The sequence below is a fragment of the Somniosus microcephalus genome, unplaced genomic scaffold (genome assembly GCF_052327205.1).
Source record: "Somniosus microcephalus isolate GS21.2 unplaced genomic scaffold, FLI_Smic_1.0 unresolved_chr9, whole genome shotgun sequence".
In the NCBI taxonomy this organism is placed as follows: Eukaryota; Metazoa; Chordata; class Chondrichthyes; order Squaliformes; family Somniosidae; genus Somniosus; species Somniosus microcephalus.
Genome location: NW_028225187.1, coordinates 18853559 through 18879957, shown reverse-complemented (window position 1 = coordinate 18879957; position 26399 = coordinate 18853559). Strand labels below are relative to the sequence as shown.

At 54.7% G+C, this 26399-nt stretch overlaps 1 protein-coding gene across 2 annotated transcripts; it reads left to right on the top strand.

The window, feature by feature from the left end:
- Positions 1-438: 438 nt before the first annotated feature.
- On the top strand, positions 439-25794 carry LOC147084858 (protein shisa-6-like). Of its 2 annotated transcripts, XM_085979566.1 has the most exons (5): positions 439-1221; positions 2590-2753; positions 12308-12376; positions 21663-21821; positions 23873-25794. In XM_085979566.1, the coding sequence occupies exons 1-5, from the start codon at positions 656-658 to the stop codon at positions 24577-24579; spliced, it is 1665 nt and encodes a 554-aa protein (XP_085835692.1). In that variant the 5' UTR covers positions 439-655; the 3' UTR covers positions 24580-25794. The 2 variants fall into 2 exon arrangements, with proteins under 2 accessions (XP_085835692.1, XP_085835693.1); XM_085979567.1 differs by lacking the exon at positions 21663-21821.
- Positions 25795-26399: the final 605 nt, after the last annotated feature.

Genomic DNA, 26399 nt, shown 5'->3' with positions numbered 1-26399 from the left:
TGACAGGGTAGATGCTGAGAGGCTGTTTCCCCCTGGCTGGAGAATCTCGAACCAGGGGTCACAGTCTCAGGATAAGGGGTCGGCCATTGAAGACTGAGATGAGGAGGAATTTCTTCACTCAGAGGGCGGTGAATCTTTGGAATTCTCTGCCCCAGAGGGCTGTGGAGGCTCAGTCGTTGAGTATATTCAAGGCTGAGATCGATAGATTTTTGGACTCTCGGGGAATCGAGGGATATGGAGATCGAGCGGGAAAGTGGAGTTGAGGTCGAAGATCAGCCATGATCTTATTGAATAGCGGAGCAGGCTCGAGGGGCCGAATGGCCGACTCCTGCTCCTATTTCTGATGTTCCTATGCCCTGCCCACCCTACCCCTACACCTCCACCCCTTCCCAGTACCCCGCCACTAACCCCAGCTCTCTTCTCTCTGTCTTGCAGGTTCGAAACGGGTAACTTTTATAAAACATAAACAGAATTTTCGTACGGGACGCTCGAGGCATTTTTCTCCACCTTTGAAGACCGGAAGCTTTCGAGAAAATTTTGAAAAAGAAGAGATTATTTGTGTGTGTGTGTGTGTGAGTGCGTGTCTGTGGTCCTTTGATAATCTCTTACCGAGAGCCAGGATTAGTTCGTTCTGTTTTTTTTTTAACCCGGGCAGATGTCCCCGCAACACCTTGTGATGCTGCTGTTTTATATCGCCTCCGATCACGTGAGCGCCCAAACCGGGCTGGGCGTGGGCCGGGCGCTGGTCGCTCACAACGCCAGTCACGCCAAGGGGGCGCTGCCCAACCCGGTGCCGGCCAAGGGGGGCCGCAACGCCAGCCGCTCGGCGGAGCTGAAGGGCGAGCGGGCGCCGGCCAACGTGGGCGACACCTGCCGCGGCTACTATGACGTGATGGGCCAGTACGACCCGCCCTTCAACTGCAGCACGGGCACCTACCTGTACTGCTGCGGCACTTGCCACTACCGCTTCTGCTGCGAGTTCCGCTCCTACCAGCTGGTCCAGGGCAGCTGCAATAACTACGACAGTCCGGACTGGGCCAACATCCCGATGACCAGCTCCACCGTCACCAACCGGGACGAGTACGACCCGGCTAAGGACCGCACCAACAGCACGGTCTACATCATCTGTGGCGTGCTGACCATCACCCTGGCAGTGGGCATCACCGTCAAGCTCGTCTTCAAGAAGGCCGCGCAGCAGCCCCGGGACCTCAACGTCTCCAGGTGAGCCACTCCGGCCATCTCCCGGGAACTCCTTCCCAATCTACAATCGCAGCTTCTCCAGTCTCTCCTCATCACTGAAGTCCCTCATCCCTGGTACCATTCTGGTCAATCTCCCCCTTAACCTTCTCTGCTCTAAGGAGAACAACCCCAGCTTCTCCAGTCTCTTCACATCACTAAAGTTCCCCATCCCTGGTACCATTCTGGTCAATGTCCCCCTTAACCTTCTCTGCTCTAAGGAGAACAATCCCAGCTTCTTCAGACTCTCTACATAACTGAAGTCCCTCATCCCTGGTACCATCCTGGTCAATCTCCCCCTTAACCTTCTCTGCTCTAAGGAGAACTATCCCAGCTTCTCCAGTCTCTCCACATCACTGAAGTCCCTCATCCCTGATACCATTCTGATCAATCTCCCCTTAACCTTCTCTGCTCCAAGGAGAATAATCCCAGCTTTTCCAGTCCCTCCACATCACTGAAGTCCCTCATCCCTGGTACCATTGTGGTCAATCTCCCCTTAACCTTCTCTGCTCTAAGGAGAACAATCCCAGCTTCTCCAGACTCTCCACATAACTGAAGTCCCTCATCCCTGGCACCATTCTGGTCAATCTCCTCTTAAGCTTCTCTGCTCCAAGGAGAACAACCCCAGCTTCTCCAGTCTCTCCACATCACTGAAGTCCCTCATCTCTGGCACCATTCTGGTCAATCTCCCCCTTAACCTTCTCTGCTCTAAGGAGAACAACCCCAGCTTCTCCAGTCTCTCCACATCACTGAAGTCCCTCATCCCTGGTACCATTCTGGTCAATCTCCTCTCCACCTTCTCTGCTCTAAGGAGAACAACCCCAGCTTCTCCAGTCTCTCCTCATCCCTGGTCCCATTCTGGTCAATCTCCCCTTAACCTTCTCTGCTCCAAGGAGAACAACCCCAGCTTCTCCAGTCTCTCCACATCACTGAAGTCCCTCATCCCCGGTACCATTCTGGTCAATCTCCCCTTAACCTTCTCTGCTCCAAAGAGAACAACCCCAGCTTCTCCAGTCTCTCCACATCACTGAAGTCCCTCATCCCTGGTACCATTCTGGTCAATCTCCCCTTAACCTTCTCTGCTCTAAGGAGAACAATCCCAGCTTCTCCAGACTCTCCACATCACTGAAGTCCCTCATCCCTGGCACCAGTCTGGTCAACCTCTTCTGCACCCTCTCCAAGGCCCTGACGTCCTTCCTAAAGTGTGTGGTGCCCAGAATTGGGACTCAATACTCCAGGTGGGGCCGAATCTATAGGTAACTCCCTACCGCTGCCCGTCTGCAGGTTGCCCCTACTTCGGTGTGGGTTTTAACCCGCGCTAAAGGCGTCTCCGTCTTCTCTCTCCCGGCGCAGAGCTCTGGTGGACATCCTCAGACATCAGGCCGTCTCGGTGGCCAACACGGAGAGGAACAACCTCACCAGCACTGGCACCGGCACCACGGCTGCGCAGAAGGACACCAAGCCGCACGTGACCAAGAACCACTACACTCCGGTGAAGGCGCCTGCCACCAACCCCGGTAAGCCACGCGAACAAATCTCAAGGTGGATGATTGCGAGGCAGTGCGCTTTCGGAATAAGGAGTCCACATACTCCTTGGGAAAAATAAGAGTTTAAATAGTGCAGTGGAACAGAGGGTTTTGGGGGTACAGATACACAGAATACTAAAGGGAGTGACGCAGGTTAATAAGGTCATAAAGCACAGCAAACCAGGCACTGGGGTTCATTTCTAGAGGGATAGAATTCAAAAGCAGAGACCTTATGTTAAACCTGTATCGAACCTTGGTTAGACCACACTTGGAGCACTGTGCACAGTCCTGGTCTCCATATACCTTGGTTAGACCACACTTGGAGCACTGTGCACAGTCCCAGTCTCCATATACCTTGGGTAGACCACACTTGGAACACTGTGCACTGTTCTGGTCTCCATATACCTGGGTTAGACCACACTTGGAGCACTGTGCACAGTTCTGGTCTCCATATACCTTGGTGAGACCACACTTGGAGCACTGTGCACAGTTCTGGTCTCCATATACCTTGGTGAGACCACACTTGGAGCACTGTGCACAGTTCTGGTCTCTGTATACCTTGGTTAGACCACACTTGGAGCACTGTGCACAGTCCTGGTCTCCATATACCTTGGTTAGACCACACTTGGAGCACTGTGCACAGTCCCAGTCTCCATATACCTTGGTTAGACCACACTTGGAGCACTGTGCACAGTCCCAGTCTCCATATACCTTGGGTAGACCACACTTGGAACACTGTGCACTGTTCTGGTCTCCGTAAACCTTGGTTAGACCACACTTGGAGCACTGTGCACAGTTCTGGTCTCCATATTATAAAAAGGATATAGAGACACCGTGGAAGGTGTAAACAAGATTTACAAGGATGATACCAGAACTGAGAGGTTATACCTATTAGGAAGGGCTAAACAGGTTGGGTCGCTTATGTCTACAAAAGAGAAGGCTGAGGGGTGACCAGATAGAGGTCTTTAAGATTATGAAAGGGTTTAGGGAGGGAATTCCAGAGCTTAAGACCTAGACGGCTGAAAACATGGCCGGCAATGGTGGGGCGAAGAAAATCGAGGATGTACAAGAGGCCAGAACTGAAGGAGCACAGAGATCTCGGAGCTTTACTCTGTATCTAACCCCGTGCTGTACCCGCCCTGAGAGTGTTTGATGGGACAGTGTAGAGGGAGCTTTACTCTGTATCTAACCCCGTGCTGTACCTGCCCTGGGAGTGTTTGATGGGACAGTGTAGAGGGAGCTTTACTCTGTATCTAACCCCGCGCTGTACCTGCCCTGGGAGTGTTTGATGGGACAGTGTAGAGGGAGCTTTACTCTGTATCTAACGCATGCTGCACCTGCCCTGGGAGTGTTTGATGGGACAGTGTAGAGGGAGCTTTACTCTGTATCTAACCCGTGCTGTACCTGCCCTGGGAGTGTTTGATGGGGCAGTGTAGAGGGAGCTTTACTCTGTATCTAAACCGTGCTGTACCTGCCCTGGGAGTGTTTGATGGGACAGTGTAGAGGGAGCTTTACTCTGAATCTAAACCGTGCTGTACCTGCCCTGGGAGTGTTTGATGGGACAGTGCAGAGGGAGCTTTACTCTGTATCTAACCCGTGCTGTACCTGCCCTGGGAGTGTTTGATGGGACAGTGTAGACGGAGCTTTACTTTGTATCTAACCCTGTGCTGTACCTGCCCTGGGAGTGTTTGATGGGACAGTATAGAGGGAGCTTTACTCTGTATCTAACCCATGTTCTACCTGCCCTGGGAGTGTTTGATGGGACAGTGTAGAGGGAGCTTTACTCTGTATCTAACCCCGTGCTGTACCTGCCCTGGGAGTGTTTGATGGGACAGTGTAGAGGGAGCTTTACTCTGTATCTAACCCGTGTTTTACCTGCCCTGGGAGTGTTTGATGGGACAGTGTAGATGGAGCTTTACTCTGTATCTAACCCCGTGCTGTACCTGCCCTGGGAGTGTTTGACGGGACAGTGTAGAGGGAGCTTTACTCTGTATCTAACCCGTGCTGTACCTGCCCTGGGAGTGTTTGATGGGACAGTGTAGATGGAGCTTTACTCTGTATCTAACCCGTGCTGTACCTGCCCTGGGAGTGATTGATGTTGACATTCGATGGGTGAAGCAGGCCTTCGGAATCATACTAGGCCGAGGCTTCTGTGCCAGTGCAGGCCACATGGCGTCCTTCAGAACCTCGAGCGATTGATACTGAACCTCTTCAGTAAAAAACCCAACAGGAGGGCCGTTGTGATGAATAATTAAAGCAGATCCCGGAACATGAATAAATTTGGCTTTTTCGGAGAAGTGTCTGCGTGTGTCGCTGTGGCAACCGTTGGCCAAGAGCCCTCAAATTGCTTCAGGGCATCGGGCCCCAGCTTCCGTTAACCCATGGTGCACCCGAAGGGAAGCGGGCACTGACAACCGCCCAATCTCGCACCCTTCGAGGCGGTTTGAAGACCAATAATCGCTTTCGGTTTCCGAGATCTCTGCGCTCCTCCAATTCTGGCCTCTTGCGCATCCCCGATTTCCATCGCTCCACCATTGGTGGCCGTGTCTTCAGCTGCCTGGGGCCCTGAGCTCTGGAATTCCCTCCCTAAACCTCTCCGCCTCTCTCTCCTCCTTTAAGATGCTCCTTAAAACCGACCTCTTTGACCCAGCTTTTGGTCGCCTGTCCTAATATCTCCTTATGTGGCTCGGTGTCAAATTTTGACTCGCTTACACAGGAACAGGAGGAGGCCCATTCAGCCCCTCGAGCCTGTTACACAGGAACAGGAGGAGGCCCATTCAGCCCCCTCGAGCCTGTTACACAGGAACAGGAGGAGGCCCATTCAGCCCCTCGAGCCTGTTACACAGGAACAGGAGGAGGCCCATTCAGCCCCTCGAGCCTGTTACACAGGAACAGGAGGATGCCCATTCAGCCCCTCGAGCCTGTTACACAGGAACAGGAGGAGGCCATTCAGCCCCTCAAGCCTGTTACACAGGAACAGGAGGAGGCCTGTTCAGCCCCTCGAGCCTGTTGCACAGGAACAGGAGGAGGCCCATTCAGCCCCCTCGAGCCTGTTACACAGGAACAGGAGGAGACCCATTCAGCCCCCTCGAGCCTGTTACACAGGAACAGGAGGAGGCCCATTCAGCCCCTCGAGCCTGTTACACAGGAAGAGGAGGAGGCCCGTTCAGCCCCTCGAGCCAGTTACACAGGAACAGGAGGAGGCCCATTCAGCCCCCTTGAGCCTGTTACACAGGAACAGGAGGAGGCACGTTCAGCCCCTCGAGCCTGTTACACAGGAACAGGAGGAGGCACGTTCAGCCCCTCGAGCCTGTTACACAGGAACAGGAAGAGGCCCATTCAGCCCATCGAGCCTGTTACACAGGTACAGGAGGAGGCTCATTCAGCCCATCGAGCCTGTTACACAGGAACAGGAGGAGGCCCATTCAGTCCCTCGAGCCTGTTACACAGGACCAGGAGGAGGCCCATTCAGCCCCTCGAGCCTGTTACACAGGAACAGGAGGAGGCCCATTCAGTCCCCTCGAGCCTGTTACACAGGAACAGGAGGAGGCCATTCAGCCCCTCGAGCCTGTTACACAGGACAGGAGGAGGCCCATTCAGCCACCTCGAGCCTATTACAGCGGAACAGGAGGAGGCCCATTCAGCCCCTCGAGCCTGTTACACAGGAACAGGAGGAGGCCCAGTCAGCCCCCTCGAGCCTGTTACACAGGAACAGGAGGAGGCCCATTCAGCCCTCTCGAGCCTGTTACACAGGAACAGGAGGAGGCCCATTCAGCCCCCTCGAGCCTGTTACACAGGAACAGGAGGAGGCCCATTCAGCCCTCTCGAGCCTGTTACACAGGAACAGGAGGAGGCCCATTCAGCCCCCTCGAGCCTGTTACACAGGAACAGGAGGAGGCCCATTCAGCCCCTCTACCCTATCAACTCCTTTGATCATCTTGAACACCACAATCAGATCACCCTTTAATCTTCTATATTCAAGGGAATACAAGCCTAGTCAATAGATATACCCTCCTGCAAATTGCCTTGGGATATTTTACTATGTTAAAGGTACTTGGTTATCCCTGTCAGGAAAGGTTGAACAGGCTGGGGCTCCTTTCTCTGGAGAAGAGATAGCCGAGGGGTGACATAATAGAGGTCTTTAAGGTTATGAAGGGGTTTCGATAGGGTAGACGTAGCAAAGATGCTTCCCCTTGTGGGGGAGACCAGAACCAGGAGCCATCAATAGAAGATAGTCACTAATAAATCCAATGGGGAATTCAGGAGAAACTTCTTTACCCAGAAAGTGGGGAGAATGTGGAACTCGCTACCACAGGGAGTGGTTGAGGCGAAGAGCACAGATGCATTTAAGGGGAAGCTGGATAAACACATGAGGGAGAAAGGAATAGAAGGATATGGTGATGGGGTGAGATGAAGAGGGGTGGGGGGAGGCTGGTGTTGATGGGGTGAGATGAAGAGGGGTGGGAGGACGCTGGTGTTGATGGGGTGAGATGAAGACGGGTGGGAGGAGGCTGGTGTTGACGGGGTGAGATGAAGAGGGGCAGGAGGAGGCTGGTGTTGACGGGGTGAGATGGAGAGGGGTGGGAGGAGGCTGGTGTTGATGGGGTGAGATGAAGAGGGGTGGGAGGAGGCTGGTGTTGATGGGGTGAAATGAAGACGGGTGGGAGGAGGCTGGTGTTGACGGGGTGAGATGAAGAGGGGCAGGAGGAGGCTGGTGTTGATGGGGTGAGATGGAGAGGGGTGGGAGGAGGCTGGTGTTGACGGGGTGAGATGGAGAGGGGTGGGAGGAGGCTGGTGTTGATGGGGTGAGATGAAGAGGGGTGGGAGGAGGCTGGTGTTGATGGGGTGAGATGAAGAGGGGTGGGAGGAGGCTGGTGTTGAAGGGGTGAGATGAAATGGGGTGGGAGGAGGCTGGTGTTGATGGGGTGAGATGGAGAGGGGTGGGAGGAGGCTGGTGTTGATGGGGCGAGATGAAGAGGGGTGGGAGGAGGCTGGTGTTGACGGGGTGAGATGAAGAGGGGTGGGAGGAGGCTGGTGTTGACGGGTTGAGATGAAGAGGGGTGGGAGGAGGCTGGTGTTGATGGGGTGAGATGGAGAGGGGTGGGAGGAGGCTGGTGTTGATGGGGTGAGATGAAGAGGGGTGGGAGGAGGCTGGTGTTGATGGTGTGAAATAAAGAGGGGTGGGAGGAGGCTGGTGTTGAAGGGGTGAGATGAAATGGGGTGGGAGGAGGCCGGTGTTGATGGGGTGAAATGAAGAGGGGTGGGAGGAGGCTGGTGTTGACGGGGTGAGATGAAGAGGGGTGGGAGGAGGCTGGTGTTGACGGGGTGAGATGAAGAGGGGTGGGAGGCGGCTGGTGTTGACGGGGTGAGATGAAGAGGGGTGGGAGGAGGTTGGTGTTGACGGGGTGAGATGAAGAGGGGTGGGAGGCGGCTGGTGTTGATGGTGTGAAATAAAGAGGGGTGGGAGGAGGCTGGTGTTGACGGGGTGAGATGAAGAGGGGTGGGAGGAGGCTGGTGTTGATGGGGTGAGATGAAGAGGGGTGGGAGGAGGCTGGTGTTGACGGGGGGAGATGAAGAGGGGTGGGAGGAGGCTGGTGTTGATGGGGCGAGATGAAGAGGGGTGGGAGGAGGCTGGTGTTGACGGGGTGAGATGAAGAGGGGTGGGAGGAGGCTGGTGTTGACGGGGTGAGATGAAGAGGGGTGGGAGGAGGCTGGTGTTGACGGGTTGAGATGAAGAGGGGTGGGAGGAGGCTGGTGTTGATGGGGTGAGATGGAGAGGGGTGGGAGGAGGCTGGTGTTGATGGGGTGAGATGAAGAGGGGTGGGAGGAGGCTGGTGTTGATGGTGTGAAATAAAGAGGGGTGGGAGGAGGCTGGTGTTGAAGGGGTGAGATGAAATGGGGTGGGAGGAGGCCGGTGTTGATGGGGTGAAATGAAGAGGGGTGGGAGGAGGCTGGTGTTGACGGGGTGAGATGAAGAGGGGTGGGAGGAGGCTGGTGTTGACGGGGTGAGATGAAGAGGGGTGGGAGGCGGCTGGTGTTGACGGGGTGAGATGAAGAGGGGTGGGAGGAGGTTGGTGTTGACGGGGTGAGATGAAGAGGGGTGGGAGGCGGCTGGTGTTGATGGTGTGAAATAAAGAGGGGTGGGAGGAGGCTGGTGTTGACGGGGTGAGATGAAGAGGGGTGGGAGGAGGCTGGTGTTGATGGGGTGAGATGAAGAGGGGTGGGAGGAGGCTGGTGTTGACGGGGGGAGATGAAGAGGGGTGGGAGGAGGCTGGTGTTGATGGGGCGAGATGAAGAGGGGTGGGAGGAGGCTGGTGTTGACGGGGTGAGATGAAGAGGGGTGGGAGGAGGCTGGTGTTGATGGGGTGAGATGAAGAGGGGTGGGAGGAGGCTGGTGTTGATGGGGTGAGATGAAGAGGGGTGGGAGGAGGTTGGTGTTGACGGGGTGAGATGAAGAGGGGTGGGAGGAGGCTGGTGTTGACGGGTTGAGATGAAGAGGGGTGGGAGGAGGCTGGTGTTGATGGGGTGAGATGAAGAGGGGTGGGAGGACGCTGGTGTTGATGGGGGGAGATGAAGAGGGGTGGGAGGAGGCTGGTTTTGACGGGGTGAGATGAAGAGGGGTGGGAGGAGGCTGGTGTTGACGGGGTGAGATGAAGAGGGGTGGGAGGAGGCTGGTGTTGACGGGGTGAGATGAAGAGGGGTGGGAGGAGGCTGGTGTTGACGGGGTGAGATGAAGAGGGGTGGGAGGAGGCTGGTGTTGACGGGGTGAGATGAAGAGGGGTGGGAGGAGGCTGGTGTTGACGAGGTGAGATGAAGAGGGGTGGGAGGAGGCTGGTGTTGACGGGGTGAGATGAAGAGGGGTGGGAGGAGGCTGGTGTTGATGGGGTGAGATGAAGAGGGGTGGGAGGAGGCTGGTGTTGATGGGGCGAGATGAAGAGGGATGGGAGGAGGCTGGTGTTGACGGGGTGAGATGAAGAGGGGTGGGAGGAGGCTGGTGTTGACGGGGTGAGATGACGAGGGGTGGGAGGAGGCTGGTTTGGAGCAGACACACCAGCACGGGCCAGTTGGGCCGAATGGCCTGTTTCTGTGGAATTCAAAGAAATATAAAAGCGACCTTTTGTTGTTATTGTTTGCTGGCTAGCCTCATGCAATATTAAAACCCTTCTCCGGCCTCCAGAATATTTTTGCCCACCTCAAATCAATCCTTGGGATGAGGGTGTCGTTGACAAAGCCGGCATTTATCGCCCATCCCAAGTTTCCCTATGGAGAAGGTGGTGGTGAGCCGCGATCTTGAACCGCTGCAGTCCCGTGTGGTGAAGCTGTTAGGTTCATGATTTGGACACAGCGACGAGGGGAGCTCGGAGGTGGTGGTGTTCCCCGTGCACCTATATCGACCTCCGATAGTGCAGCGCTCCCTCAGTACTGGCACCGGGGAGTGCGGGCCTGGATTATGGGGCTCAAGTCCTAGAGAAAATACATCTACCTCCGACAGTGCAGCGCTCCCTCAGTACTGGCACCGGGGAGTGTGGGCCTGGATTATGGGGCTCGAGTCCCAGAGTATATACATCTACCTCCGACAGTGCAGCGCTCCCTCAGTACTGGCACCGGGGAGTGTGGGCCTGGATTATGGGGCTCGAGTCCTCGAGTATATACATCTACCTCCGACAGTGCAGCGCTCCCTCAGTATTGGCAGCGGGGAGTGTGGGCCTGGATTATGGGGCTCGAGTCCTAGAGTATATACATCTACCTCCGACAGTGCAGTGCTCCCTCAGTACTGGCACCGGGGAGAGTGGGCCTGGATTATGGGGCTCGAGTCCTGGAGTATATACATCTACCTCCGACAGTGCAGCGCTCCCTCAGTACTGGCACCGGGGAGTGTGGGCCTGGATTATGGGGCTCGAGTGCTAGAGTATATACATTTTCCTCCGACAGTGCAGCGCTCCCTCAGTACTGGCACCGGGGAGTGTGGGCCTGGATTATGGAGCTCGAGTCCTAGAGTATATACATCTACCTCCGACAGTGCAGCGCTCCCTCAGTACTGGCACCGGGGAGTGTGGGCCTGGATTATGGAGCTCGAGTCCTAGAGTATATACATCTACCTCCGACAGTGCAGCACTCCCTCAGTACTGGCCCCGGGGAGTGTGGGCCTGGATTATGGAGCTCGAGTCCTAGAGTATATACATCTACCTCCGACAGTGCAGCGCTCCCTCAGTACTGGCACCGGGGAGTGTGGGCCTGGATTATGGGGCTCGAGTCCTAGAGTACATACATCTACCTCCGACAGTGCAGCGCTCCCTCAGTACTGGCACCGGTGAGTGTGGGCCTGGATTATGGAGCTCGAGTCCTAGAGTATATATATCTACCTCTGACAGTGCAGCGCTCCCTCAGTACTGGCACCTTGGAGTGCAGGCCTGGATTATGGGGCTCGAGTCCTAGAATATATACATTTTTCTCCGACAGTGCAGCGCTCCCTCAGTACTGGCACCGGGGAGTGTGGGCCTGGATTATGGGGCTCGAGTCCTAGAGTACATACATCTACCTCCGACAGTGCAGCGCTCCCTCAGTACTGGCACCGGGGAGTGTCGGCCTGGATTATGGGGCTCAAGTCCTTGAGTATATACATCTACCTCCGACAGAGCAGCGTTCCCTCAGTACTGGCACCGGGGAGTGTGGGCCTGGATTATGGGGCTCAAGTCCCAGAGTATATACATCTACCTCCGACAGTGCAGCGCTCCCTTAGTACTGGCACCGGGGAGTGTGGGCCTGGATTATGGGGCTCAAGTCCTAGAGTATGTACATCTACCTCCGACAGTGCAGCGCTCCCTCAGTACTGGCACCAGGGAGTGTGGGCCTGGATTATGGGGCTCAAGTCCCAGAGTATGTACATCTACCTCCGACAGTGCAGCGTTCCCTCAGTACTGGCACCAGGGAGTGTGGGCCTGGATTATGGGGCTCGAGTCCTAGAGTATATACATCTACCTCCGACAGTGCAGCGCTCCCTCAGTACTGGCACCGGGGAGTGTGGGCCTGGATTATGGAGCTCGAGTCCTAGAGTATATATATCTACCTCCGACAGTGCAGCGCTCCCTCAGTACTGGCACCGGGGAGTGTGGGCCTGGATTATGGAGCTCGAGTCCTAGAGTATATACATCTACCTCCGACAGTGCAGCGCTCCCTCAGTACTGGCACCGGGGAGTGTGGGCCTGGATTATGGGGCTCGAGTCCTAGAGTATATACATCTACCTCCGACAGTGCAGCACTCCCTCAGTACTGGCACCGGGGAGTGTGGGCCTGGATTATGGAGCTCGAGTCCTAGAGTATATACATCTACCTCCGACAGTGCAGCGCTCCCTCAGTACTGGCACCGGGGAGTGTGGGCCTGGATTATGGAGCTCAAGTCTCTGGAGTGTGGGGGCTCGAACTCACGACCTCCTAGCTCAAAGCCTCGGGGAACCAGGGGCGGGGAGCGGGCGCGGAGATCTGGCTGGTTAGGGACCCCCCTCCCCTCCCCCCGCTGACTCTTTCCATCTCTGCTCTTCCGCCAGGTAATGCTCAGCAGAACTTCGTGCACCTGCCGACCAAGAGTCCGACCCACGCGGGAACACTGCCCCTAGGTGAGTCCGCCAGATCGTCTGAGCCCAACGCACCACCTTTCACAAGAACCTAAGGACATGAGAATTAGGAGCAGGAGTCGTCCATTCGGCCCCTCGAGCCTGCTCCGCCATTCAATAAGATCATGGCTGATCATCGACCTCAACTCCACTTTCCAGCCCGATTTCCAATCCCCCTCAGAATCTTGTATGTTTCAATGAGATCCCCTCTCATTCTTCTAAACTCCAGAGAGTATCGGCCCAATCTACTCAATCTCTCCTCATAGGACAACCCTCTCATCCCAGGAATCAATCTAGTGAACCTTCGTTGCACCGCCTCCAAGGCAAGTATATCCTTCCTTAGATAAGGAGACCATAACTGTGCCCAGTACTCCAGGTGTGGTCTCACCAAGGCCCTGTACAATTGTAGCAAGTCTTCCAGAAATTCGGAGCCTTAGCGCCTCCCATAGAAACATAGAGGATAGGAGCAGGAGTAGGCCATTCGGCCCCTCGAGCCTGCTCCGCCATTTAATGAGATCATGGCTGATCATCCAAATTCAGTACCCGGTCCCTGCCTTCTCCCCATATCCCTTGATCCCTTTAGCCTTAAGAAATATATCCAACTCCTTCTTGAATATATTTAATGAATTGGCCTCAACTGCCTTCTGTGGTAGAGAATTCCACAGGTTCACCACTCTCTGGGTGAAGAGATTCCTCCTCATCTCAGTCCTAAATGGCTTACCCCTTATCCTTAGACTGTGACCCCTGGTTCTGGACTCCCCGACCATCGGGAACATCCTTCCTGCATCTAGTCTGTCTAGTCCTGTCAGAATTTTATAAGTTTCAATGAGATCCCCTCTCATTCTTCTAAACTCCAGCGAGTATAAGCCCAATCGACCCAATCTCTCCTCATACGTCATTCCTGCCATCCCAGGTATCAGTCTGGTGAATCTTCGCTGCACTCCCTCCATGGCAAGAACATCCTTCCTCAGATAAGGCGACCAAAACTGCACACAATACTCAAGGTGTGGTCTCACCAAGGTTCTGTACAACTGCAGCAAGACATCCTTGCTCCTGTACTCGAATCCTCTCGCTACGAAGGCCAACATACCATTTGCCTTCTTAACCGCCTGCTGCACCTGCATGCTTACCTTCAGCGACTGGTGCACAAGGACACCCAGGTCTCGTTGCACTTCCCCCTTTCCCAATCTATTGCCGTTGAGATAATAATCTGCCTTCCTGTTTCAGCCACCAAAGTGGATAACCTCGCATTTATCCCCATTATACTGCATCTGCCCAATCACCCATCCTGTCCAAATCGTACTGGAGTTTCTCGGCATCCTCCTCACAGCACACACGCCCACCCAGCTTTGTGTCGTCTGCAAACTTGGAGATATGACATCTAGTTCCCTCGTCTAGATCATTAATATATATTGTGAACAGCTGGGGTCAAGAAAGGCCAACGTGCCATTTGCCTTCTTTACTGCTTGCTGCACTTGCACGCTAACTCTCCGTGTACGAGATCTCCCAAGTCTCTCTCAATGCCCACATTTAGTAATGAACAAAAACAGAGAATGCTGGAGATACTCAGCAGGTCAGGGCAGCATCTGTGAAGAGTGAGAAACAGAGACAACGTTTTAGGTCGATGACCTTTCTGCAGAACTGGAAAAGAGCAGGAAATGGAACAGATTTTTAAGCAAGTGTAGGGGGCTGGGAAAAGGGGGTAGGTGACGAAAGAACAAAAGGGAAGGTCTGTGATAGGATGGAAGGTGGGAGAGATTAAGAGACAATGGGCCAGAAATTCGGGTCGGGGGGCTTCCCGCGGGCGCAAGCCCCCCGACCTGCACTTACCTAGCGCGCCGGCCGTTGTGCTGTGGGCCCGCGTGGGATTCCGATCCTGGGCCTCCTCCAGCTGCCGGCGCACGGTGCTTGTGTATCCCAGGGGCGCAGTTAGTTCGAAGCGTCCCCTGGGATCACGTGGGCCATGGCAAGCCAATCGGAGCAGGGAATCTCCATTCATAAATTTGACAGGAAGGGCTGTCAAATCTATGGATAGAGATCGGCCCCAAAACATAACTAAAACGTCAAATAATTATTTTTTTTTTAATCGCATTTTTAAAATAACTATAAATTACATAAATGAACTATTTTAAACAAAAATTTAAATTTTTGAAAAAATTAATTAAAGTTTTTAACGGGGCTAAAAATAAACTTACCTTTGTTTAAAGTATTTTAAAATGATAAACCTGTGGGAAAAAATGTTTTAATTTTACTTAAATCTTACAGCACGGTGGCATAGTGGTTAGCACTGTTGCCTCACAGCGCCAGGGACCCGGGTTTGAATCCGGCCTCGGGCGACTGTCTGTGTGGAGTTTGCACATTCTCCCCGTGTTTGCGTGGGTTTACTCCGGGTCCTCCGGTTTCCTCCCACAGTCCAAAGATGTGCAGGTTAGGTTGATTGGCTATGATAAATTGACCCTTAGTGTTAGGGGGGATTAAATACGTGGGGTTACGGGGATAGGGTGGGATATGTGTTGGTGTAGGGGTTACGGGGATCGGGTGGGATATGTGTTGGTGTAGGGGTTACGGGGATCGGGTGGGATATGTGTCGGTGCAGGCTCGATGGGCCGAAATGGCCTCTATCTGCACTGTGGGGTTTCTGTGATTTCTGTGATTCTGTGATAAATGAACTATTTTAAACAAAAATTAAAATTTTTGAAAAAATTAATTCAAGTTTTTAACGGGGCTAAAAATAAACTTACCTTTGTTTAAAGTATTTTAAAATGATAAACCTGTGGGAAAAAATGTTTTAATTTTACTTAATTAACCTCTTACCTTGTTATGAGCAGGCCTTGTGCCTGCTTTTTACATGTGTAACTCCTGGAGACTTACCCTCCCGGAGAAACCTGGGAAAACAATCGGAAGTTCCAGGCGTACGCACTGCCTCTCCGGCGCACGCGTTCGACCTCCGAACCCCTTCCTTCAAGGGAACGGAAGTTCCGGTTTCCCGCGCAGGCGCAGTGCGTGCAAGAAACCGGCACTTTCATTGGCCTTACGGGTGAGTACCCGGCGCGTACTCCCCCGCGGGGACCCAGATTTCTGGCCCATTAAGAGATATTCAAGGCGAGAGGAAATGGTAATGGAACAGGTTAAAAAGCAAAGGATGGATCTAGATGAAGTGTAAATTGCGCTGGCAGAATGAAAGACAGCTGCCATGTGGGAGAGAAGAGAAAAAGACACAGATAAGAAGTGTGGATAAAAAATATATTTATATGTGATAGGGGCCGAGGTTATGATCTGAAATTGTTGAACTATATGCTGAGTCCTGAAGGCTGTAAAGTGCCTCATCGGAAGTTGAGATCCTGTTCCTCGAGATTACGCTGAGCTTCCGTGGAACAGTGCAAGAGGCCGAGGATGGTGAGGTCCGAGTGGGAATGGGGCGGCGAATTAAAATGACAGGCGACCAGAAGCTCGGGGGGTCCCCCTTACGGACTGAACGGAGGTGTTCCGCAAAGCGGTCGCCTGATCTGCGTTCGGTCTCCCCCCCCGCCCCCCCACAATGTAGAGGAGATGAATGAGAGGAGATCTCATTGAAACTTATAAAATTCTAACTGGACTAGACAGACTAGATGCAGGAAGGATGTTCCCGATGGCAGGGAGTCCAGAGCCAGGGGTCACAGTCTAAGGATAAGGGGTAAGCCATTTAGGACAGAGATGAGGAGGAATTTTTTCACCCAGAGAGTGGTGAACCTGTGGAATTCTCTACCACAGAAGGCAGTGGAGGCCAATTCATTAAATATATTCAAGAAGGAGTTGGATATATTTCTTAAGGCTAAAGGGATCAAGGGATATGGGGAGAAGGCAGGGACAGGGTACCGAGTTTGGATGATCAGCCATGATCTCATCGAATGGCGGAGCAGGCTCGAGGGGCCGAATGGCCTATTCCTGCTCCTATCTTCTATGTTTCTATGTGAGCAGTGAATACAGTATACTAGATTGCGAGAAGTACAAGTAAATCGCTGTTTCACCTGGAAGGGGTGTTTGGGGCCCTGGACAGTGGGAAGGGGGGAGGTATAAGGGCGTGTGTTTTATTTAATAGTTTTCACATCCCAGAACGTAAGAATTAAGAGCAGGAGTGGGCCAAACGGCCCCTCGAGCCTGCTCCGCCATTCAATAAGATCATGGCTGATCATCGACCTCAACTCCACTTTCCCGCTCGATCTCCATATCCCTCGATTCCCCGAGAGTCCAAAAATCTATCGATCTCAGCCTTGAATATACTCAACGACTGAGCCTCCACAGCCCTCTGGGGTTGAGAATTCCAAAGATTCACCGCCCTCTGAGTGAAGAAATTCCTTCTCATCTCAGTCCTCAATGGCCGACCCCTTATCCTGAGACTGTGACCCCTGGTTCTAGACTCTCCAGCCAGGGGGAAACTTCCTCTTCCTCTTAGGCAGTCCCTCGGAACCGAGGATGACTTGCTTCCACATTAAAAATGAGTTCTCAGGTGAGTGATGAGTCCAATGCGGGACCTACAGTCTCTGTCACAGGTGGGGGCAGACGGTGGTTGAAGGGGCGGGTGGGTGGGGTGCTTGGGTTGACGTGCGCTCCTTGCGCTTGGCTTCCGCTTGCTCCCGGCGAAGAGACTCGAGGTGTTCGGCGCCTTCCTGGATGCTTCTCCTCCACTTTGTGCGGTCTTGGGCCAGGGATTCCCAGGTGTCGGTGGGGGATGTTACACTTTTTCAAGGAGGCTTTGAGGGTGTCCTTGAAGCGTTTCCTCTGCTCACCTGGGACTCTCTTGCCGTGCAGGAGCTCCGAGTAGAGCGCTTGTTTTGAGAGTCTCGTATCAGGCATGCGGATGATGTGACCCTTCCATCGGAGCTGATCGAGCGTGGTCAGAGCTTCGATGCTGGGGATGTTGGTCTGAGCGAGAACACTGATGTTGGTGCGCCTATCCTGCCAATGGATTTGCAGGATCTTGCGGAGCCAGCGTTGGTGGTACCTCTCCAGTGCTTTGAGGTGCCTGCTGTACATGGTCCATGTCTCTGAGGCATACAGCAGGGCGGGTATCACTGCTGCCCTGTAGACCATGAGCTTAGTGCCGGGTTTGAGGTCCTGGTCTTCAAACACCCTCTTCCTCAGGTGACCGAAGGCTGCACTGGCACACTGAACAACCTCTCAGCATCTACCCTGTCAATCCCCTTCAGAATCTTGTATGTTTCAATGAGATCACTGTCAGGGCTGGTTCTGGACCCAAGTGCAGACAGACGAGGCGAGAAGCAGGTATGCAGCCTTAAATAAAAGTACTTTACTAGAATCACACAGGTAAACAGTTACAAACATAGGAGCTCAAGACAAGCTACCACTAGGCAAACGGCTTGTCAAGATTGAGCACAGAGGGAAGAAACTACAGAACTTAAATACAAGCAAAAACAGGTGAAAGCAATAAACCTGATAAAAGGCAGTTAAGTAAACTAGTAACAACTTAGCAAAAGGAAACAAACAAGTGAAGGTGCCATCTAGGGGTTACTGAGGGAACTAACCGGCACCCTCACAATCACCTCTCATTCTTCTAAACTCCAGAGAGTATCGGCCCATTCTACACAACCTCTCCTCATAGAACAACGCTCTCATCCCAGGAATCAGTCTAGTGAACCTTTGTTGCACTCCCTCTATGGCAAGTATATCCTTCCTTAGATAAGGAGACCATATCTGTGCACAGTACTCCAGGTGTGGTCTCACCAAGGCCCTGTACAATTGTAGCAAGACTTCCTCACTCTTATACTCCAACCCCCTTGCAATAAAGGCCAACATGCCATTTGCTTTCCTGATTGCTTGCTGTACCTACATGCTAACTTTCTGTGTTTCTTGCACGAGGACACCCAAATACCTCTGAACACCAACATTTTCCAATCTCTCACCTTTTAAAACATATTCTGCTTTACCATTCTTCCTGCCAAAGTGAATAACCTGACATTTCCCTACATTATACTCCATCTGCCAACTTACTGCCCACTCACTCAGTCTCTCTATATCCCTTTGCAGCCTCTCTGTGTCCACCTCACGGCTTAACTTAGAAACATAGAAAATAGGAGCAGGAGTCGGCCATTCGGCCCCTCGAGCCTGCTCCACCATTTAATGCGATCATGGCTGATCATCCAAATTCAGTTCCCTGTCCCTGCTTTCTCCCCATATCCCTTGATCCCCTTAGCCTTAAGAAATACATCTAACTCCTTCTTCAATATATTGAATGAATTGGCCTCCACTGCCTTCTGCGGTAGAGAATTCCACAGGTTCACCACTCTCTGGGTGAAGAAATTCCTCCTCATCTCAGTCCTAAATGGCTTACCCCTTATCCTTAGACTGTGACCCCTGGTTCTGGACTCCCCAGCCATCGGGAACATCCTTCCTGCATCTAGTCTGTCTAGTCCTGTTAGAATTTTATAAGTTTCAATGAGATCCCCTCTCATTCTTCTAAACTCCAGCGAGAATAAGCCCAATCGACCCAATCTCTCCTCATACGTCATTCCTGCCATCCCAGGTATCAGTCTGGTGAATCTTCGTTGCACTCCCTCCATGGCAAGAACATCCTTCCTCAGAAAAGGCGACTAAATCGGCACACAATACTCAAGGTGTGGTCTCACCAAGGCCCTGTACAACTGCAGCAAGACATCCTTGTTCCTGTACTCGAACCCTCTCGCTACGAAGGCCAACATACCATTTGCCTTCTTAACTGCCTGCTGCACCTGCATGCTTACCTTCAGCGACTGGTGCACAAGGACACCCAGGTCTCATTGCACTTCCCCTTCTCCCAATCTATTGCCATTCAGATAATAATCTGCCTTCCTGTTTTTGCCACCAAAGTGGATAACCTCGCATTTATCCACATTATACTGCATCTGCCATGCTTCTGCCCAATCACCCAACCTGTCCAAATCATACTGGAGTTTCTCGGCATCCTCCTCACAGCACACACGTCCACCAGCTTTGTGTCGTCTGCAAACTTGGAGATATTACATTTAGTTCCCTCGTCTAGATCATTTATATATATTGTGAATAGCTGGGGTCCTAGGACCGATCCCTGCGGTACCCCACGAGTCACTGCCTGCCACTTGGAAAAAGACCCGTTTATTCCAACTCTTTGCTTTCTGTCTGCCAACCAGTTCTCTATCCAAGTCAGTACCTTACCCTCAATCCCATGTGCTTCAACTTTACACGCTAATCTCTTATGCGGGACCTTATCGAAAGCCTTCTGAAAGTCCAAATACACCACATCCACTGGTTCTCCCTTATCTATTTTACCAGCTACATCCTCAAAAAATTCCAGTAGATTAGTCAAGCACGATTTACCTTTTGTAAACCCATGTTGACTTTGTCCGATCCTGTCACTGCTTTCCAAGTGCTCTGCTATTACATCTTTTATAATGGACTCTAGCATTTTCCCCACTACCGATGTCAGGCTTACTGTCCCCACCTAGCTTTGTGTCGTCATCCAAATTTAACGATCTGACCCATGACCCGAGTACATTCTGGGATTTCCCACTCCCGCGGTGGGTTACGGGATGTCCCGAGCCCCACCGCCCCACCCCTCGCCCCGCGTGCTGGGTTCTGCGATGGCGTCTGCCGCGAGTTGCCTGCAATCCATCGGGGGAAATCGACCTTGGCGCCTCCAAAGACATTCATAGCCCCAGGGGCGACTGTACAAGCTGATTATCGGCCATGCATTCGACGGCAAGCTAATTAATTTCACTTAGGATCAGTCGCCGGAGCGTTTCGCAAAGCCCCACCGGACCGGTCCTGCCGAGGCGCTAATTGCACTCCCGCGTCTGTGACTCGCGGAGCTTTTGGAAACAATTCGACCGCCGACAATTAAACCAAACAGAGCCCCTGGGGGCCAATAAAATCAACGCTTTCATCCACCTCTCACCATCGACAGACTGTTCCCTATCGGAGGGGATTAACCCTCTCGCCCACCTCTCCCCATTTACACTCAGACACCGGGGCAGCCTGTTCCCTATCGGAGGGGGATTAACCTCTCACCCACCTCTCCCCATTTACACTCAGACACCGGGGCAGCCTGTTCCCTATCGGAGGGGGATTAACCCTCTCACCCACCTCTCCCCATTTACACTCAGACACCGGGGCAGCCTGTTCCCGATCGGAGGGGGATTAACCCTCTCACCCACCTCTCCCCATTTACACTCAGACACCGGGGCAGCCTGTTCCCTATCGGAGGGGGATTAACCCTCTCACCCACCTCTCCCCATTTACACTCAGACACCGGGGTAGCCTGTTCCCTATCGGAGGGGATTAACCCTCTCACCCACCTCTCCCCATTTACACTCAGACACCGGGGCAGCCTGTTCCCTATCGGAGGGGGATTAACCCTCTCACCCACCTCTCCCCATTTACACTCAGACACCGGGGCAGACTGTTCCCTATCGGAGGGGATTAACCCTCTCGCCCACCTCTCCCCATTTACACTCAGACATCGGGGCAGCCTGTTCCCTATCGGAGGGGATTAACCCTCTCACCCACCTCTCCCCATTTACACTCAGACACCGGGGCAGCCTGTTCCCTATCAGAGGGGATTAACCCTCTCACCCACCTCTCCCCATTTACACTCAGACACCAGGGCAGACTGTTCCCTATCGGAGGGGATTAACCCTCTCACCCACCTCTCCCCATTTACACTCAGACACCGGGGCAGCCTGTTCCCTATCGGAGGGGATTAACCCTCTCACCCACCTCTCCCCATTTACACTCACAGACCGGGGCAGCCTGTTCCCTATCGGAGGGGATTAACCCTCTCACCCACCTCTCCCCATTTACACTCAGACACCGGGGCAGCTTGTTCCCTATCGGAGGGGGATTAACCCTCTCACCTACCTCTCCCCGTTTACACTCAGACACCGGGGCAGCCTGTTCCCTATCGGAGGGGGATTAACCCTCTCACCCACCTCTCCCCATTTACACTCAGACACTGGGGCAGCCTGTTCCCTATCGGAGGGGATTAACCCTCTCACCCACCTCTCCCCATTTACACTCAGACACCGGGGCAGCCTGTTCCCTATCGGAGGGGGATTAACCCTCTCACCCACCTCTCCCCATTTACACTCAGACACCGGGGCAGCCTGTTCCTTCTGGGAGGGGGATTAACCCTCTCGCGCACCTCTCCCCATTTACATTCAGACACCGGGGCAGCCTGTTCCTTCTGGGAGGGGGATTAACCCTCTCCCTCCCGCTGACGTGTGTGGGTGTCTCCCTGTGTGGTTCGCTCTAATCCTTCCCCCCTCTACCTCGCTCCCAGATCGATCCCGGAAGAATAACCTGAACCTGCAAAACCCCGGCACTCGGCCGACCGCCATGCTGTCTGCCCGGTCCTACCATAACCTCTCCCACCTGCCTCCCTCCTACGAATCCGCCATGAAGCCGGAGCTCAACAGATATTCCTCCTTGAAACGGCTAGGTGAGACCGCAATGCATGCTGGACCGGGCACCTGTGCAATGCATGCTGGACCAGGCACCCGTGCAATGCATGCTGGACCGCCACACCTGTGCAATGCATGCTGGACCGCCGCACCTGTGCAATGCATGCTGGACCGGGCACCTGTGCAATGCATGCTGGACTGGGCACCTGTGCAATGCATGCTGGACTGGGCACCTGTGCAATGCATGCTGGACCGCCGCACCTGTGCAATGCATGCTGGACCAGGCACCTCTGCAGTGCATTTTGGGCCAGGTACAGGAGCAATGCATGCTGGACCGGGTACAGGTGCAATGCATGCTGGACCAGGCCCCTATGCAATGCATGCTGGACTGGGCACCTGTGCAATGCATGCTGGACCGGGTACCTGTGCAATGCATTTTAGGCTGGGTACAGGTGCGATGCATGCTGGGATGGGCGTGGGGGCAATGCATGCTGGGATGGGCGTGCGCGGAGGGGGGGCAATGCATGCTGGGATGGGCAGCATGCTCGCGCCCGCCATTTCCTTGCGTCGCTTGCCGGACCCTCAGTGCCACCTTGTCCAAGTCAGCGTCACTCTCTCCCTGGTGGCGCTGCCTTCAAGCTGCCCTCCAGGCTCGAGGTGTGTCGGGTGGAGGCGGGATTGCAGCTCGCTGGCCCTTGGCAGGAAGGAACCTCGGAGGAGAATCAGGAACTGGGGGGCAGGTTGGCCGGGGGGGGGAATCGCAAATCTTGTGAGGGGAGTGACTGTCAGACGGTCCTGGGAGTGTCGGCCTGGCTTACGGAGCTCGAGCCCTAGAGTATATACATCTACCTCCGACAGTGCAGCGCTCCCTCAGTACTGGCACCGGGGAGGTGGGCCTGGATTATGGGGCTCGAATCCGAGAGTATATACATCTACCTCCGACAGTGCAGCGCTCCCTCAGTACTGGCACCGGGGAGTGTGGGCCTGGATTATGGAGCTCGAGTCCTAGAGTATATACATCTACCTCCGACAGTGCAGCGCTCCCTCAGTACTGGCACCGGGGAGTGTGGGCCTGGATTATGGGGCTCGAGTCCTAGAGTATATACATCTACCTCCGACAGTGCAGCGCTCCCTCAGTACTGGCACCGGGGAGTGTGGGCCTGGATTATGGGGCTCGAGTCCTAGAGTATATACATCTACCTCCGACAGTGCAGCGCTCCCTCAGTACTGGCACCGGGGAGTGTGGGCCTGGATTATGGGGCTCGAGTCCTAGAGTATATACATCTACCTCCGACAGTGCAGCGCTCCCTCAGTACTGGCACCGGGGAGTGTGGGCCTGGATTATGGGGCTAGAGTCCTAGAGTATATACATCTACCTCCGACAGTGCAGCGCTCCCTCAGTTCGGCACCGGGGAGTGTGGGCCTGGATTATGGAGCTCCAGTCCTAGAGTATATACATCTATCTCCGACAGTGCAGCGCTCCCTCAGTACTGGCACCGGGGAGTGTGGGCCTGGATTACGGGGCTCGAGTCCTAGAGTATATACATCTACCACCGACAGTGCAGTGCTCCCTCAGTACTGGCACCGGGGAGTGTGGGCCTGGATTATGGGGCTCGAGTCCTAGAGTATATACATCTACCTCCGACAGTGCAGCACTCCCTCAGTACTGGCACCGGGGAGTGTGGGCCTGGATTATGGGGCTCGAGTCCTAGAGTATATACATCTACCTCCGACAGTGTAGCGCTCCCTCAGTACTGGCACCGGGGAGTGTGGGCCTGGATTATGGGGCTCGAGTCCTAGAGTATATACATCTACCTCCAACAGTGCAGCGCTCCCTCAATACTGGCACCGGGGAGTGTGGGCCTGGATTATGGGGCTGGAGTCCTAGTGTATATACATCTACCTCCGACAGTGTAGCGCTCCCTCAGTACTGGCACCAGGGAGTGTGTGGGCCTGGATTATGGAGCTTGTGTCTCTGGAGTGTGGGCTCGAACCTTCTGACTTGCAGGGAGTGCTAGCGAGCGCACCAAGCAGGAACCGGGACTGGTTCTGTTTTTCTCACCCCTCCGTCTCTCTCTCTCCGCCTCAGCTGCCAAGGACATGGATGACTACTGCAAGAGACGTCACTTGGCCGAGATCACAGCCAGGGGGACCCTCCCTCTGCGGGCCATGAAGACCGACCAGGATCACACCTGCCGCGACCTGACCCTCAACCCCCGGCGCGTGATGTCCCAGGACCGCCTGCTCTGCGAGGACCTGCCGCCCCTCCCCCCGCCTCCCCCCCCTCCCCCCCCGCCCCCCCCACGCGGCCTATGCCACCATCTCCCGCGAGCGGCTGCTCTCGCCCGACCGGCTGGCCCGCCGCGGCGGCTGGGGCGCGGGGGTGGCGGCGGTCGGAGCGGCGGCAGGGGCGGCCTTCGGCGAGCGGCCCCTCTCCAAGAAGGCCCTGTCCCAGACCAACGTGGGGGCCACCCCCTGGCTGGACCGCCACCAGATCATCAAGATGAACTCCCACCCCGTGGCGGCCGGCTCGCCCCGTTCGGCCTGGGGGGAGGCCGGCACCGCCGACCGGCGGCTGGCCTTCGCCGCCAAGCGCCACAGCACCGTCGAGCAGCTTCACTTCATCCCCGGTCACCCCAACCCGCAGATCCGCACCGGCTCCAAGACCGAGGTGACCGTCTGATGCCCGTCCGAGCCCTCCTACCCGTCCGTCCCCACCCCCCCGCGCTAACGCCACCCCATTCTCCGTCTCTCTCCATCTCCCCCCGCCCCCTCCCACCGCGTCTAGAGATTTGAGCCTCATCTCCGCTCATGTACCCACTGGTTTCATACTTTTGGTTTCTTTTTCTTTTTCCCTCTCACGGTCGGCTTTCTGGAGGGGCTTAAAGGGGAGTGTCGGCCATTTTAGCAGAGGGTGGGGACAGTGTCGGCCATTTTAGAGAAGGCTGGCGGCTCTCTCGGCCATTTTGGAGCGGGATAGGGGCTCTGTCGGGCATTTTGGAGGAGTTGAGTGAAATCAGTCATTTTAGAGGGGGTCGGGCCCTGTCGGCCATTTTAGAGCGGAGTTGGGCATTGTCGGCCATTTTAGAGCAGGAGGGGGAACCCTGTCGGCCATTTTACAGCAGGAGGGGGGCCCTGTCAGCCATTTTAAAGCAGGAGTGGGGCCCCGTCAACCATATTAGAAGAGGTTGGAGGTCCTGTCGGCCATTTTAGTGCAGTATGGGGCTCTGTCGGCCATTTTAGAGCAGGATGGGGCTCTGTCAGCCATTTTAGAGCAGGAGGGGGCCCCGTCAGCCATCTTTGAGCAGGATGGGACCCTGTCGGGCATTGTAGAGGTGGATGGAGGCCCTGTCAGCCATTTCAGAGGAGGATGGGGCACTTTTGGTCATTTCAGTTGAGGTTGGAGCTCTGTCGGCCATTTTAGGTGATGATGGTGATCCTGTCGGCCATTTTAGAGGAGGATGGGGCCCTGTCGGCCATTTCAGAGGAGGATGGGGCATCGTCGGTCATTTTAGAGGTGGATGGAGGCCCTGTCGGTAATTTTAGAGGAGGTTGTGGCCCCTGTCTGCCATTTAATGGGAGGTTGGGAGTCCTGTCGGCCATTTTAGAGCGGGCTGGGGCACTGTCAGTCATTTCAGAGCACAGTTGGGCACTGTTGCCCATTTTAGAGGCTGATAAGGGCACTGTTGGACTAGTTGGAGGAGGATGGGGCACTGGCGGCCATCTTAAAGCTGGATGGCGGCTCTGTCGGCCATTTTAGAGGAAGTTGCTGGCCCTGTCGGCCATTTTAGAGCAGGATGGGGGGGGCTCTGTCGGCCATTTTAGAGCAGGACAAGGGGGGACAGTCGGATTTGATTCGACCTATGCCCTGGGGTCGGGGGGTCGGGATGCCAACCTCTCAAAAATGTAAAGATTAATCGGGTACAAAAAAAAACCAATCGGGGGCATTAAAATAAACAAAACATCTGAGAGGTTTCTTTCCAAAATCATTTTCCATCATTCCTTACTGGAGACTGGTGGGGCGGGGTGGCGGGGAGCCGGGGGGGAAGGGCTGTTTGACCGATAGCCAAGAATCGGCCAAAAGGGTAACAGAGTCGGCTATCCAATCTGTAGAGGGCGGGGCGGTGGGGCGCGTGATGGCGAGGGGGGTCCGTTGGGCCAGCGGCGGGGGGGCAGTGGGGTGGGGATCGGGGGGGAGTCGGCGAGACCCACGTGTGGCTAAGCTCCAGGAATGCCCCCGAGCGGAATTGGCGTTGGATGGGGGCCGCGGTTGTCTCAGTCGAAGGCGGGGGGGTGGCTGGGAAGCTCCGGATCCCTGCCCCAGGGGCCCCCTCCAAGACACTGGCCCCCTCCTGAGCCGCCTTGGCCGTGACGGTTCTACCCTCCTGCGGTCGAATAGCTCACTAACCCCCTGCCCGCCCGCTTCCTCCTCCAAAGCACATCCGACCACCGCCCCCCACCACCCATCCACCCACCACCCCCACCAGGGCATAGACGACACACCTTAACCACTGGAGTAGGGTGCAACGCCAATGCTTCCGGACAAGACACCAACCTCACCCTACCGCGAGATTCACCTCCCTCTCACCCCGCGCCTCAATCGCTCCCTCCGCTAC